The sequence below is a fragment of the Agelaius tricolor genome, unplaced genomic scaffold, assembly GCF_023055355.1.
Source record: "Agelaius tricolor isolate 1412-34295 unplaced genomic scaffold, bAgeTri1.0.p SCAF_12, whole genome shotgun sequence".
In the NCBI taxonomy this organism is placed as follows: domain Eukaryota; kingdom Metazoa; phylum Chordata; class Aves; order Passeriformes; family Icteridae; genus Agelaius; species Agelaius tricolor.
This window is the reverse complement of record NW_027269272.1, coordinates 25,026,503-25,042,300: the sequence shown is the minus strand read 5'-3', so window position 1 is coordinate 25,042,300 and position 15,798 is coordinate 25,026,503. Positions and strand designations below refer to the sequence as shown.

At 44.2% G+C, this 15,798-nt stretch overlaps 1 protein-coding gene across 1 annotated transcript in view; it reads left to right on the top strand.

Annotated features, from left to right (window-relative positions):
- RSRC1 (arginine and serine rich coiled-coil 1) overlaps window positions 1-15,798 on the top strand; it is a 100,306-nt gene that overhangs the window by 70,544 nt on the left and 13,964 nt on the right. Inside the window, exon 8 of the mRNA XM_071438245.1 lies at window positions 12,816-12,884. Within this exon, the coding sequence (XP_071294346.1) occupies window positions 12,816-12,884 (69 nt within the window). The remainder of the gene's footprint in view (window positions 1-12,815; window positions 12,885-15,798) is intronic.

Here is a 15,798-nt window from a genome sequence, read left to right as displayed (position 1 = left end):
TCTGTACCAGACCACCAATTCCATTATTTTCTTTCATTCAGAGAATTCCATGTTGTTGCTGGGATAAAATTAATTGAAATTGAATTAATTAAAATGTTTACAGAAATGTTAAAATGTTTCTGTACATGTCTATCTCACAATTTACCAAATTCACTGATTTACCCCTTTTATCCCCTGGCATCAATGTGGATTTTTCTCTCTTTTTTTGGGAGTTTTTAATAATTTCAGGAAATCTGTGTCTGTGGCATTAGGGAACACCAGGGACAGCACCAAACTTGGTTAGTGCAGCTCTGGAAGAAGACACAGGATAATATTTCCTTCCCTTTTTTAACCATCAGTCACTGTACGGAGCCACTGCACCAACAAATTCATAACCTCCTCTGTATTTGATTTTAAAAAAATAAACCCAACCAACTTTTGCTTTCCCCAGTTCAATAACTCCCTAGAAATGTGCTTTTATACAGTGTAACTCATACAATCCTGCACGGGCTTATAAATTGAAATCCCACTTTTTTCGGACGTTCCTGCCTGGATGACTGATGGCTGTGTGTATTTGCCATAAAATTTTAATTATGACAGAGTTATGAATCACTGCTCTCGCTGGTTAAAGTGTTAAAAAATGATGGGTTTGTTGTTTATTAAACTTGGGAGCGTGGAGGAAGAAAATGGAAAAGGCTTGGAGTTTGTGTGGGCTGGATCCCGAGCTCAGGTGTTTCCTCAGGAGCAGATTTTGGATGTGCCCTTCCCTCCCTGGGCCCTGCTGCTGCCCAGGGTGACAAATACCATTCATTTTATTGCTTTAAGCATCCCCTGGGTGGGGTTTGTATCATCCCATCCCTCGGGATCAGGGCTTTGGCTGTGGCTGCAGGAATAGCAGAGCAGCCCCGCTCCTTCCCCGTGTGAGCTTGGGGAGAAAACCAAGGGGTTCGCTCAGAAACACCAAATATTGAACAAATATCGAGGGGCTAGAACCAGAGCTGTGCAGAGCTTCCAGTGTAAGGTGGTTTTTATTGAAAGTGTCAGGTTTTGTTGCCACAATCAGTGTGTTTCAACACAAATTGCCTTAGAACATCACAGTGCTTGGCATTTCCCAATTTTTCCCCAGATTTTAGGCAGCAAATGTGTGCAGCAGCCCCTGATGTATTTGGCACGTGAGGGGTTGCTTTAAAGGACCCCACTTTGACTTTTTCTGCCTTAAAATCAGCTTTATTTGGTTTCCTCTTTGGCCTGGCTGGCAGGGCAGGGCTTTTCCACACAGCCAGAGGAACAGCTTGGAGTGGTTGCAGGGTTTCCATCCCTGGGGACGATCCAGGCTGGGCTTTTCAGGGATGTGCTGCACAACAGGTTGGTGCCATTTGGGCACGAGCAGGGAGAGCACCTGGGGGAATTGGGGATGAATGGGGGGAGCTGGGGCCCATTAGTGCTGCCCACTCCTGCCACAGGCTGGGATGGGGCTAAATGAGTTTTAAAGGACAAAGCTGGGGGATTAAAAACTCCTTTATGGTTTGATCCATGTGGAATTGGGCCTGGTAATAAGGAACAGCCCTGTTGCACTGTAAACTAAGGGGAAAAATTCCAAAATTTAAAATACTTATCATTTGTATTGTAATTTCAGGAATAGCATCTCATTTTTCTTTCTCATGGACATGAAATGTTGTTTGACAGTACATTCTATTTGCAATCATTCATATTTAAATGATTTAGTCACCTGCTATGGAAAGAAACTTTGAACAACAACATAAATAATTCTTGAAAGTTGGACTGGATGACCTTGAAGGTCTTTTCCAACTTTAATGATTCTATTAGTTTATTTTTAGTAAATTAAGTTTAAAATCAAAGCTCAGCTTCATTATTCATTTCAACTTAATGTTTTTGTTAGTCTCAGTGAAAATAATGGATGTGTGTGTTCATGATATTTTTTTAATTGATTTGGCTGGTAACAAAGTGGTGAATGTTACTGTAACAAAGGAAAATACAAAAATATGAAATAATAACTATTAAATAATTAAAAAAAAAAAAAAAAACAGTTGGTGGTGTAAGGAATCAGGGGCACTTGGAGGAAACCCATCCTAAAGCTGGGGTAGGATTAAAACCATGAACCTCGCTCGCCTCGGCTCCCTCCCTGCGAGCTCGGAATTTTCCATTGAAAGGAGAGAGAGGGATCAATATGAAGCTCTGTTGATAATGTTATATTAATTAGAGTAATCAAACTCACGCTTGGAGCGTTCCAGCTGCCAGGGAGAGGGAGCAGAGCTGAGCTCCCTGTGCTGTCCCTGGCTCGGAGCTGGACAATTCCCAGCTGGAGCTGCCGCTCCCCTGCCATGGGCCTTGGGCTGGGGGCAGCGGAGTCTCCCAGCAGTGCTGGGCAGCCATTCCCTGCCAGCAGAGCTGGGATGGGAGGCTCCAGCCCTGGGGGGGCTGCCTGGGCCCTGATCAGCCCAGAGATGGGAAGGATCCATGGGGGGATGCTCCTCCGAGAGCGGGAGGAGCGCTTGGGATGCGGCTCCGGACATGGAGCTGGAGCTGGCCTAACCCTGATCCTAACCCTGATCCTAACCCTAATCCTAACCCTAACCCTGCCCTGGGCCCAGCACAGCCCCTCAGCCAGCACTGCTTCACCTGCTCTCACCACAGGGTCACCACAGGCCTGGATACCATTGGCTGGGGGCTCTTCAGAGGAGTGCATATCCAGTACTGGCAGAAAATAGGGATTAAAGCAGTTCAGTGGGGTTTTGGAGATAGTTATTAGCCTGCTTGCAATATTTGTACAAATTGTAAATATAAGCTTCTAATACTGTTTCCAAAAATGTTACGATGGAAGTTATCTGAAAAAAGGGGTGATTTTTCTTTAAGAATTTTTTATAGAATCCCTGAATGGTTTGGGTTGGATGGAACCTTAGAGACCATCCAGTTCAACCCTCTGCCACCTTCTGATGGACACCTCAGTCTCTGGAAGTGTCCAAGGCCACGTTGGACAGGGCTTGGAGCAGCCTGGGACATGGCAGGTGTCCCTGCCCTTGGCAGGGGTGGCACTGGATGGGATTTAAGGTCCCTCCCAACCCAAACCATTCCATGTTCTGTGCTTGGGCGACAGAGCAGTGCGATTGAAAGTGTGATTAACACAATCATCTTCATTAAAAAGCACAAATTCAATATAAGGGGTACCCAGACATCCCGTGGGTGCACGTGCAAGCTCAGAGCCAGGTTCCTGCTGATGGATGAAGGATGGGGGCCTCAGTGGTGCTCTGCTGCCAGTCCCACACAGGTATGTGCATTCCCTTTCCTCATGGTTAAAACCCTTAAACACCCAATGACATTTTAATATTTCAAATTATTTCTGTTCTCTAAGAATGAGAGAAATGCCCTCCTGAAGCACCTGGCAGAGCTCTCCCATCCAAAGTTAAAGCTGGCTGGAAATGAAACCTAATTGGAGAAAGTTTATGGAAGTTCTGGTGTTGAATAAGGCTGCTTATTTATTACTTTGCTACAGCTTTATACAAATATATGGATGCACATGTGTCTGAGGGAAAATTATGCTGTCCAGACTTATGAGAGCCAGTTGGAATCTCTCAAGGCTGCAGATGAGCAGTGGGAATGCATGTGTATATTATCAGCTCCGTGCCCTTGGCGGTGACTTCCTCCCTGATGACAAATCTTTCTTCACTGCTCTCCTGGAAATCAGTGCTTTGATGGTTTTCTGTCTTGGATTTGTCTGTTTTCCCACTTGCTCTAATGGGCTCTACAAGAACTTTTAAAAACAAACATTTATTTGAAGTACATTAAGCCACACAGTACTTCAGAAAAAATGTTTGCTACCCCAAATTCCTTCCTGAATTATTTAAGCGCTGCTGCAGCGAACTGTTTACTCAGGGATGTTCAGCCTGGTGTGTAGTTGGGGTGTAGTTTTCTTTTAATGCAGGTATTGAATTCCAACCCGCAGAGCCTCTGGCGGGGTTCCAGGAGCGCTCTGCTGCGCCGAGTGAAGATAAATTGTTTGTTTTCAGCAGCATTTCTTCATCTTCATCACTTAATCTGCAATGAAATTTTACAGCCAGCCACTGAATATTTAAGCAATATATTTACCTCTTTTATCCTGGGGGAGTATTTAATGAGGCTGAGTATAAATGGTTATAGGAGTTCAGGGTATGGGCTGGGAACGTGGAGTCTCCCATCCCTTTCTCGGCCGGGATGTTCCCAAGGCTGCAATCGAGTGTGTGCTGGCATCGCCTGGGAGTCCTCCCCACAAATCTTCCCTTGACACACGCTCCCCCTTTTGGTGCCAGATGTCAGCTTCTCGTGGCTGCCTGTCTCATGATTCCGCAGCTCCAGCTCGCTCAGTCCTGGGACTTTGCTGCGCCTCCACCCCGAAGTTTTCCAGCTCCGAAGTTTTCCACCTCGTCCTTTCCTGATTTTCCAGTGCCCTGTTCAGTATCTCTGTGAGTTAACACTCCTTGCTGCTAATATTCTTTGTCTTTAACCCTGTCTTGGTGTTTATGCACTTACAGGGTTTTTAAAAAACTTTCAAATGTGCTTTTTGATATTTTTGGGTGTTTTGTTGCTTCACGAAGGTTTTTTATTAACATCGTGGTCAGAGTGGGAAGGGATCGTACATAGGGTGAACAAATTTCCTTCTTTCTTCAAAAAATCCTCAAAAATGCCTCCTTGCACCACTATTTGAATATTAATTGTGCTCCATTCTTGATTAAGTATGTTCCACTTACACAGCTTTATTCCTTATGTTTCCACTCCTGATGTTTTTATCGGGTTGGAAAACAGGAGCTGGAAATTCCCGGAGCCCTCCGAGGTGCTGGGGCGGCTTTGGCTCCTCTCAGAGCTGTTCTGCTCTCAGCTGTGTGTGCTCTGTGCTTTATTGCTTCCTTCTCACAGCCACAGCAGTTGTCATCTACTTGATTTTCACTTAACGTGGCCATTCCTGACGTCGGGAAATTGGCAGATGAAAGAAGGGCTCGTTTGGAATCCAAGTTTTGGGAGTGAATTTTTCAAGTTTGCTGACAAGCTGTCAGGCTGAATTCTGCCCTCACCCCAGAAAGAAAAGCTGACTGTCATTGCCAATCTACAGCCTGTAATGACAATTGTATTTGAGGCACGGTGCCATTTTTTTTTCCCCAGAAATCGTTTAAGTAATTTGTCTTTGAGGTTTTATTTTAAGCAAGAAAGTGTTTTTTGAATTAAAATGATTTATTTGTGGAATTAAATGGAGGAGCTGGTAATTTTCACGTGAAGGTAAGTGGGTAGTACAAGATCAGGGTGATTTCTCATGGGTGGTGGAGCTGGTGGCTGGCAGATCCCTTGAGGATTGAGTGGTTTTTGGGGTGTGGGGTGGGACAGAGTTCATGGAGCTGCAGGGCTTGGTTGAGCCCTGCTTACAACAGAGCAGTGATTTGGGCTGAGATCCTCGCAGGGAAGGGAGCACTGAAGTCACTGAGGAGGAAGAAGCAGCCTGAATTTGTTCTTCAGAATTTGTGTGGTGGCTTTGACAGCTTTTCCATGGGGACTGCAGGGCCGGGCAGGGACACCTCTACCAGCCCAGGTGGCTCCAAGCCCCATCCAGCCTGGCTTCCTCCTCTCACCTGCTCACCAGGCCTGGGACAGCCCTGCCCATTGTCCTCTCCTTTGTCCACCCATGGTGTGCCAGGGGAAAGAAACAGCTCTGGAGCAAATACTGCCTGAAGAACAATTTAAATAAATGCAATCAAATTGAAGTTTTTCATAGGGATCGCTTCTTGGTTTTCTGGTTGAGCTGGGGATTATTCCTGAGGGATATAGCAATAACAGCATCCTTTACTCCATCAACTTTTATATATGACATTTATTTTTTTGCTCCTAAATGTTGCTGCTTGTTTTGTCTCAGTAGTTTAGGGGCAGGTTTAACTCCAGGCCATCCTTTTACTTTCCCTAGCTCTTTGTTCCTTGAGGAAGAGGAAGCTCTTCCTTTCTCATCAGCTGGAGGAAATGGCCTCAAGTTGCACTGGGGGAAGTCTGGATTAGATTTGAGGAACAATTTCTTCCTGGAAAAGGTGATCTGGCTTTGGAATGAGCTGCCCAGGGCAGTGGTGGAGCCTCCATCCCTGGAAGTGTTCAGGAAATGTGTGGATGTGGCATGTGGGGACAGGGTTAGTGCTGGATCAACAGCTGGACTTGATGATCTTAGAGGGCTTTTCCAACCCTAATGAACCTTAAGCATCTCCTGATTCCATGATTCCCACCCCTCTCCCCTGGAAGGTCCATTTGAGCACTTCCCTTGGGATCACTGAGCTGTTCTGGGGGCTGGTGTCCTCCCCAGGGCTGAAGATCCGAGGTGGCAGTTCCACATCCAGTTCTGCTCTTTTCCTGAGCTGGGCTGCAGGCTGGGCCAGCAGATCCCAGCTGAAACAGGGCAGGGTTAGGAGATGTTTAGGTGGATAATGTACAGCCTGTTCTGGGATGGACACAAATCCTTGCAATATTTAACAGCAACCCCTGCAATCAGTCAGAAGCCAATTAATCCTTAGTGTTAAACCCTATTTAAGGTTGGATTTTTCCTCCAATGTGTGTTTGGGGGGGAAACTATGGGAGAAAGAAAGAAATTAGGGATGCACTAAATAATGGATGGATGTACCTAGCCAAGAGCTGCTGATTAAGTCCTCTTTACGATTATTATTATAAATAGGGAGTGCCAGATCCTCAGCTGGAGTAAATGGGCTTGGCTCAGCTCAAGTCAGTGGAATTGTGCCAGCTTGAACTCACTGAGGATCTGGCCCTTAATTCTGGAAAAGGAGGATATTTGGGGAGGAGAATGATGGGGGCTGTGGGAAGTTTGGTGATGAGAACACTGTTTTCCTGGTAATATCAGGGAAAAAAATGTAAATGACTATTCTTTTGAATTTTGTAATGAGATTCAAGGAACTACTTGATGTGATTTCATTAGATGGAAATGACTTTTTCCCCCAAGTAGCTACATCTTAACCCCCTGCATGTAGGAAGGGAATATGCATGGAAAATGTGGTGGTTTATTGAATTTTGTGGGTGATTGTCTCTTGCACCAGCATTTCTGCCATTCCTACCTCAGAAACGCCTGAATGGCCATCACGTGTTCCTTGGAAGGAAATAGGAATAAACAGAGTTGATTGTGGAAATCTGTTTCCCACTCTGCTTTCCCACCAGGAGGGAAGTGGGCTGGAATTTCAGATGGCAGCGATTTCAAATCCAACGTGGGGTTTCATTTGGCTGCGTTTTGGAAAGGTATCAACAAATCAGATTGCAAAGCTGCTGATTTGGTAATTGTTTGTAAAAAAACCCAACCAACAATCTATTTCCATAGCTAAGGAAATGCACGTTGTTCAGCAATACCTTAAAATACAGTGTTTGACCCTCTAGAGTGGACTCAAAAAAATCCAGTTCTGAAATGACACTTTTAAAAGTGGAATATCTTGGAAGGACTAAAAATAACGACACAAACCAAGTTTTTTTTTGTATTCCTAATTGTTCTGACCATAGAATTAATTTCTCAGTCGGAGGGGGGCACAGCTTTTTCATCATTCCAATGTTTGACCAGCGTTTGACCGTTTGGAGTGGCCACATTCATGCTTGAAAACCAAAAATCCCACCTTTCTAAGGGGGCTATCTCGGGAAAGCCTAAAAATAACATCACGGAGCAAGTTTGTTCTATTCCTAATTGTTCTGACCACAGAATTAATTTCCTTGCCAAAGGGGGGGCATGGCTTTTTCATCCCTGCCAGCCTGGAATATTCAGCGTGTCACAGATGTTCATGAATAATGTCCATTTAGAAGCGTTGGCAGCGAGCGGGCGAGATGAATGAAATGTTGGGGGGATCTGACAGGCAGCACGCTGCTTTGTGATCATTCCAAAGTTCTAATAATCTCCCTCACCTTCCCTGCCTGCCTCTAATGAAAGAGAATAGGTGATTGCACCTCGGGCTATGTTCTGCGCCTAATGACTCCTCCAAAGGCGGATTTATGGAGAAAAAATTAACTTTGAATGAGGATTGAATTGGCCCTGACAGGCTGATAGACTGTGACACAGATTCTGTGGCAAAACAGACGTAGCCCTAATTGATTATCAATATTTTAAGCAAAGTGATGAAAATAAGCATTAAGTGATGAGAAAGGCAGTCTTAATACAGGAGGCAGTCACCGGCACCGGGGAGGCCTTTGGGGAGCTGGGCCCTGCTCACCAGAGTGGGATTTGAGCTCTCAGTTCTTCCGTCCCTGCCCAGCACCCCGTGGCCCTCCCAGATCCCTGCCCTGCATATTCCAGCCAGGGATGAGCCTGCCTCCCTCTCTGCACAGAGCTGGTTTCATATCCCACCCCTCTGGACTGTTCAGCAGGGTTTTGGATATTCTCTCTTTCCTGCTGGGCTCTCTCCCAGCCCTGTGCTGTTCCTAGCCAGCAGGTGAGCCACAAACTGCTTCCTGGAAATGGCAACAATGAAAGAAACAGGGGGAAAATTGCCTGCTTGGTGGGAAAGGGTTTATCTTGGTTATTATCTTGGTTGTACCCAATATAAACACATATCTTCGTTACACCAAATGACTACAAATATCTCAGTTATCCTTTGGAATAAGACAATGGTTGGGTTTTGCCTGTGTTTTTTCAGTTGGGTTGCACATGACTTTGGGTTTGTCTTCTACCAAAAATCCATTTAATATTTGGGAAAACCCTCGTGGCTGTGAGCCAGCTGCTTGTTAACTGTGCCATAACGGGACATTTATCCCAAAATAAGGAATATTTTCTGAAATGACAAAGGGCAGGGAACTGCTGCTGAAGAGGTGAGGAGTAGCATTCCTACAGCAGGAGGAATCAGTGGGATGATTCCAAACACTGGGAGTGTGTTCCCCTGGGAACTCAGAGAAGTTTAAAATAACCAGATTTGGGCTTCTGGGGAGTTTTTAAGTGTGACTGGCAGAGCTGGGGAGGGGCAATGAGCTCCACCCTCCCCCTCATGCCCAGGGCTCCAATATCCATAATTAGGGTCTGGTGTAATTAAATGACAGGGCAGCAAGAGCAGAACTCCCATGTTTGGGAATTGGGTGCTCCAGGTGTGACCAGGGAGAGCTCTGTGGCCATGGACACGATGGACTGGGCAAGTGAGCACCCAAAACATGGATTTATGGAATCACAGAGCCCCGTGGAGTTGTGGGGTCATGGATTAATAGAATCATACTCTCATTGAGGCCTCTGAGACCTCCAGGAATGTTGGTGGTGTTTAAATGTTGGGTGAAACGTTACTAAAGGCAAAAATACAGAAAAGCAGCTTAAATCTGGGGTGATCAGAATGTGTGTGGTGGTGTCACTTTTCCTCTGGAACTCAGAATTCCTGGGTGCTGCTCCTGGTGTTGCTGTCAGAGGGATGCTCTGAGCAAGTGGTTGTTTGGAGTTTGTGCTGGAATTTGTCAGATGGATAACAGATAATTTTACACGTCAGCCATGAATATTCAGTGGAGAGGATTTCCACAAGCCTTGATAAATTTAATATACCAGAGAAAAATAGCATGTAAATTAAACAGGGCCTTGTAAATTAATAATGGATTCTACTTGTATTTTTATATGTGAGCTGACTGAATATTTTATAAGTGCAAAAATGTTTGTGTTAAAAAAAAAAAAGGTGAAGTCTTTCTGATGAGCACCGTGGATGGTTGGCTGCATTTTAAATGAGATGTCCATGTGTTTTTACAGTTTCTTGGCTTTCTTTTCCTCAGACACATCTTGTGTTTTCAACTCTGAGCAGTTGGAAAGTCCACAATTATGTTGAATTAATTTATTTTTCCAGACCTCTGGTGGTTTGCAGTTGTGGGTGTTCTGACATTCCTCTCTTTTTAATTGTGACAGGAAAATGAAATCTCCTTAGTGAGGGGTTGTGTCTTTCCCATGCACCTTCCCTGCTGCTCCCTTGCACTGGGAGAGGGCTCTGCTGCAGGGGCTCCTCCAAAATGCCCTTTCCAGCCCCAAAATATCCCCTGCCCTGTTTCTACCTTGGAATAATTCACAGTTTGCCTGGTTTCTCGTAATTAGCAGCTTTGCTTGGAATAATTTCACCTTGGCCCAGTGGGAGGCTGGTTGGGATTAAAGCATCACCCATCCATCAAGGAGGGACTCTGCTTCCCAACCTTGGGCACTTCCAGGGGTTCCATGGAATTGTTTAGGCTGGAAAAGCCCTCCCAGACCATCAAATCCAACCCTCAAGTTGTAAAGATCTTTTAGTGTTGTTTATTTGCAGCTTGGTTTGAGAAAAGTGAATTTCTTTTAGTGCTTTTGATGGCACTTGGGCAGTGAACAACAATATATTCACTAAATAATAATAATAATAATAATAATAATAGTAATAACAGCATTGAGGAGGAGGAAAAGAAGAATAAGAGGAAGGAGAAGAAAGGGAGAGGAAGAAGAGGAGGAGGAGGAGAAGAAAAGGAGAAGGAGAGGAAGAAGAAGAAGAGGAGTGGGCACAATCCTGTGCCATGTTCTCCAGGATGAGCCACTGTGGTTCCTCCCAGCCTGGCCCATTCTGGGATTCTGTGCAAAAATGACAGAAATGGGAAATGTTTGAGGAGACCTTTTGATGTTAAATCCTGGCAGTAACTCAGAGTTTCAGTGCCTGTGGTGCTGGTGGTGGACAGAGCCCTGTGAGCTCGAGGACTGCTCTGGAGATTTATGGGCTAAGTTAAATTGTTGTTAATGAGCGATTTTGTGTGGGGAATTGTCCTCGTGATACTTCCTAAATTGCCCCATTGTCCCTCTAATTAACCAGGACTTGAAAGGCCAAGCTCTGCCTGGGCAGCAGTTTTAAGTTGACTTACAAGGGCTGGAAATCAGCGATTTAAAGTTAACAAAGACAAGCTAAAAATTTATTCATTGACCAGCAGCATCTTTCCTGTGTGTTTTAATATCTTTTTGCCACTGAGATACCCAATGAATTGTTCCTGTGCAGCAACAAATCGGGCAGGAAGAACAAAGTAGCTCAGTGGAATAGATAAATCAAATTTAGGCCTGGTAGTTTATTGAATCTAAATTGTGCCCAGTTGGCCCACGAGCTATATGAGCAATCCATCTTGTGCTGATAATGGAGGGTCTTGAAATCCACCTGATGTTTGCATTATTAAATTCCAGCCTAATGAGCTCTGCTAATACATATTGAAGACAGTTGTAAGGAGCAGAATGGGAATGGGAGCGGGATAATTTGAAAGAAACATAAGCTGAGCATTTTACATGACTCAAGGGGTATATCTACAATTACACATATCACCAAAATTGAATTTAAATGGAATTTCTATTATCCCTGTCCTTTTACCAAGGAGAATAAAGTGTAAATGAAGTAAAACTCTTTAGAGTTACTCGTGGTTTGGTTTTATTATGGGATTTAATAGATTCTCGTAATGATCTTCAGTGGCAGAAAAAGTTTTAATATTTCACAGCTTTAAATGTTGTCTAAATATGTATAAAATTGTGGAGATGGAGGCAGCTGTCAGTGCAGTGATTGGATCACTTTGTGACACCCTGGCCAGGCTGTGCATTCTAAGGTGGAGCTGGTGGCTCCAAAAAGGAACGAGCCCTTCCCCTCCCTGCTGAGCTGAATTTGGTTTTCATAAATTCTTGCTTAATTCAGGAGGTGCTGGGATTAAATATTTGCAAATCTGACTCAGCTCTTACCATCCAGAGCACAGTTTAATGTGATTTTCCTCCCTGAGAGGGCCTGGTGTGTGAATGCTGGATTCCTGGTCCTTGTTGGTTCTTCTCTTTCTGGCCTGGTGATACTTTTGAAAACTTAATATTTCATCAAGTATAATGTTATTAGAGACTTATTCTCACTTAGTTCACTCATCAGGCAGTGAGATGGCAATAAAAGAGAATGGCTCCTTTGAGACATTAATGCTTTGGAATAAATGATGTGCTAGAACAGAAATTTAATTAATTTACAGAGTATATTGATAGTCCCTTGTTACTGTGCTGTATATTTTTAATCTTCTTTAACATCTGTAGGAAAGTGTTTGAAAACCCCTGCAGTTGAGCAACTGGTAGATAATTAAGTAATAAGGGAAGAGGTTTCTAGAGGGAAAAAGATTCTTTTTAAAGAAGATTGTTGTAACATGGATTAAGTACTGCTGCTGTGATTTGGAGTGAAGAGGAAATTGTGTACTACCTAATAAAGTCCTGAGGAAGAGCTGTCTGACTCCCACTCTGAACAGAGTCTGCAGCCCTGGAAATATTGTTTGGTTTCTGTTTTATCCTCAAAATTGGTCTGCTGGATTACTCACTATGGCAGCAAATCTGCCCCTTCATGGGTGCACCGTGTTTGGTGCAGTTTGGGCTGGGCAGATTGGGGTTTAAAGAAAGAAAACCTCTTAAAAGCCTCTTAAGGGCCTTACTTACCCCAAAATGAATGTGAGGATTTGTATTGAGTTAATATTGCCTCTAATATTGACCTGATATTACCCTCCACAATCCCATTTATGCCATTCCTTGACTGTGGGAATGATTTCAAATAAAATTAATGAAGAACCAAGCTCTGGTCTGTCAGGCACGTGGGTTTCATTGTGGGGCCTGCAGGAAGGAACATGAAATTGGGTTTAAAGCCCAGGAAATATTGTTTGGCAAGAGGTTGTTGACAGCCCATCCCTGGCAGTGTCCCAGGCCAGGTTGGACACTGGGGTTTGGAGCACCTGGGACAGTGGGAGGTGTCCCTGCCATGGCTGGGGTGGGGCTGGATGGGCTTTAAGGTCTTTCCAACCCAAACCATGCCATGATTCCATGATTTGATAGGATAAATTTAACTAATTCCATCTCATTTTCTTCTCTTTAGCCAAAGCAGACGAAGCGTTGAAGGCCAAGGAGAGAAGTGAAGAAGAAGCCAAGAGAAGAAAGGAAGAAGGTGAGGAATGTTCTTTTGTTTCCTAACAAACTAAAGCCCAGGAAGTCAGAAATGATTATTTTTAAGTGGCCATTTTTAAATCCCAGTGGGGCTGTGGGATTTTCCTCCCCAGGCTGATGATGGAATTTGGTGCCCTGAGCTGCTGCTTTGCAGTCCAGCAGGTGGAATAATGAAACCACAGGGATGGAAATGTCAGGGAGTGATGGGAAGAGACATTTCCAACATCATGAGGGAGCAAATCCAAACAATCCAGGAGCCTCAAATCCTCACTGGAGCTCTGTGGAACTGGGTGGGCTTTAAGGTCCCTTCCAACCCAAACCATTCTGGGATTCCATGATTTACTTCCAAGAGGGAACTCGGGAAAATTCCCCATTTTTGAAACAGCAGCTGCTGAGAATTTCACTCAAAAGCAAAATGTTCTAATCTTCAGTTTGATTTACCTGGGGACTGTGGGATGCTGAGAGGAATTCGTTGGTGCTCCCAGTTAATCCTGCTTGGAGAAGGTTCTTGTGGTACCAAAAGAGGAAATTCAAGTGGAAAAGTGGGATGGCCCAGACATGGCAGAAGGGGAAAATCCAGATCTGGCTGGAAAAGGGACCAAACCAAGGAGCTGTGCCCCCTTCCCATTGTGATTCCTGGATTTTGGAACCAATGGCCCTGGGGGAGCCTTTCCACCTGGAGGAGTCACCCAGCCAGGCTCCCATGGGCACAGGGATTTTGGGATGAGCTGCTTGGGTCCCACCAGCACCGATTTGTAGGGAAGGTTTGGAAAAATGCAGGATTTTTTTTGTTTGTTTTGTGCTTCCATCCCATTGTGAGTGGCAGATGTGCTGGCAATGGCTGTGCCAGCAGGGATTGGGAAGGGTGAGCGTGGAAAGGCAGAGGGAAGAAAAAAGGGGCAGTTCATGACTTGGGAACAGTGGAATTTCCAGGGGAATGGGGAGGAAAACTTCGCTACCATTTATTCATAAGCCATGAAAACTGTCCTGGGGTGGCTTTGAAGGGTTGTGAGGATGTCCCAGTGCTGGAAAATGAAGAGAAGATTTTCTCTGAGTAACTCAAATCCGTCTAATTGCTGTGGAGTTAGCTCCCAGTTAGGAATGAAGGATTCATTCTCACTGGAAAATACAAAGTTCTGTTAAACTGTGTGTGAAGCATTCCAAGACATCCATGGGAATTGCACACTGGGAAACCCAGTTTTTGTTAAGTTTATGTCCCATATGGATTCAAAACTCCAGTTTTAGGTAGGTTTATGTCCCATATGGATTTGCAAACAGGACATTTATCCAGGGCTTTGAGTGTGTTCCCCTCCCTGTGCCAGGCTGCAGTGGCATTTTTTCCTTGGAAAAAAGAGCATTTTGCATTTTTCTCTTAGTTCTTCCTTCCTCACACAACATTTCTGGGTGGTTTTTAACCCTCTTAGATCCCTCATGGGATCCCTGAGGTTGGAAAAAACTTTCCAGACCATTGATTCCAAACTGTGACTGATCCCCACCAGAGCACTGAGTTCTACATCCAGTCATTGAAATTAAATAAGATAAAGCAAAATTATATTAAATATTTTTTTTAAATTCTAAATCACTATTTTAAAAGAATTTTTATTTCTCTCGTATTCCATATTTCCCTCACTAGAACCCTCTAAAAGGAAATTCCAGCCTGTGGAGACAGCCTGTGACTCCTTTACTCAGGAGCTGCAATAAAAATAATTCCACAAACAAACCAATCCTCTCCCAACTCATAAAATCTGGTTATTGCCCACCCCATAGCGAGGGTGTCTTTACATTCCTTTTATTGTCATTTTATTGCCAAATCAGGTGTGAGATTAGACGTTGGATGTTCCATGTAATCTGCTCGGAAATCAAATTATTTGACCTCCAAGCCCCGCTCTGCCCCTTCCCGCTGGTTTCCTGTTCAATATGCAGCATTTCCCCAGCATGAATAAAAAATCCAGGACAAATTAGAATCTACAGACAGCTGACCCCAGCTCCAGATTAGAGACTGGGGGCTTGTGCTGGTTTAAATGTTTTAATTACCACAGTCCCTCCAGCCTGGTGAAGGACACACAGCAAAATGCTGATTTTTTTTTTTTTTTAAGTGACTAAAAAGCAAAGAGAAAAAGCAAAAGGCTCCCCCCGCCTCATTTGAATTTTTCAGTTTGATTACATTTGCACTTCCATTGGAGCTATGCTAATTTGCTGCATGAAATTAGGTCTATTAGCAAAACCCACCACTTTTCCAGGAGTATTTTCAGTGCTTGCGTTTTCCTACTTTGGTTTTTGTTTACTTGCTTTGGGGCTGCCTGAAAAGTGACAAAATCCAAGGGGGATTTTGCCACCCAGCTGGGTTTTACCCCAGACAAATTCCAAATAGATGAAGTGGACAAGAGGAAAATTGAAAACAAAATGCAAAGCAAAAATTGGAACACGTCGGATGATGTTAGGGAGAGGTTTTGGGCTTGTTTCTCTTAATCTACCACAAATAATAATATTTTTAAATATTGAGTTTAAAAAACAGCACAGCAGGGCCACGTGTGGGGAGGAGGAGCTGAGGATGCATCAGAAAACCAGGAAAAGAAGTTGTTCTGGAGCACAGCAGAATAGAAAATAAGCATTTTTGGCAGTCAGTCATTCCTTAGGTGGATGGCTGGGAGGGTGGTGCTGGATAGGGTGGGCGTTATCCTGGTGCCTTTATCCCAGAATTTGGATTTGCATTTCCCGGTGTCTTTATCCCAGAATTTGTATTTCCTGGTCCCTTTATCCTGGAATTTGTTTTTTTCTGGTGCCTTTCTCTGGTGATTTGCATTTCATGGTGCCTTTATCCCAGAATTCACATTTCCCAGTGCCTTAATCCTGATGCCTTTATCCTGGAATTTGCATTTCCCAGTGCCTTTAACTCGGGATTTGCATTTCCTGCT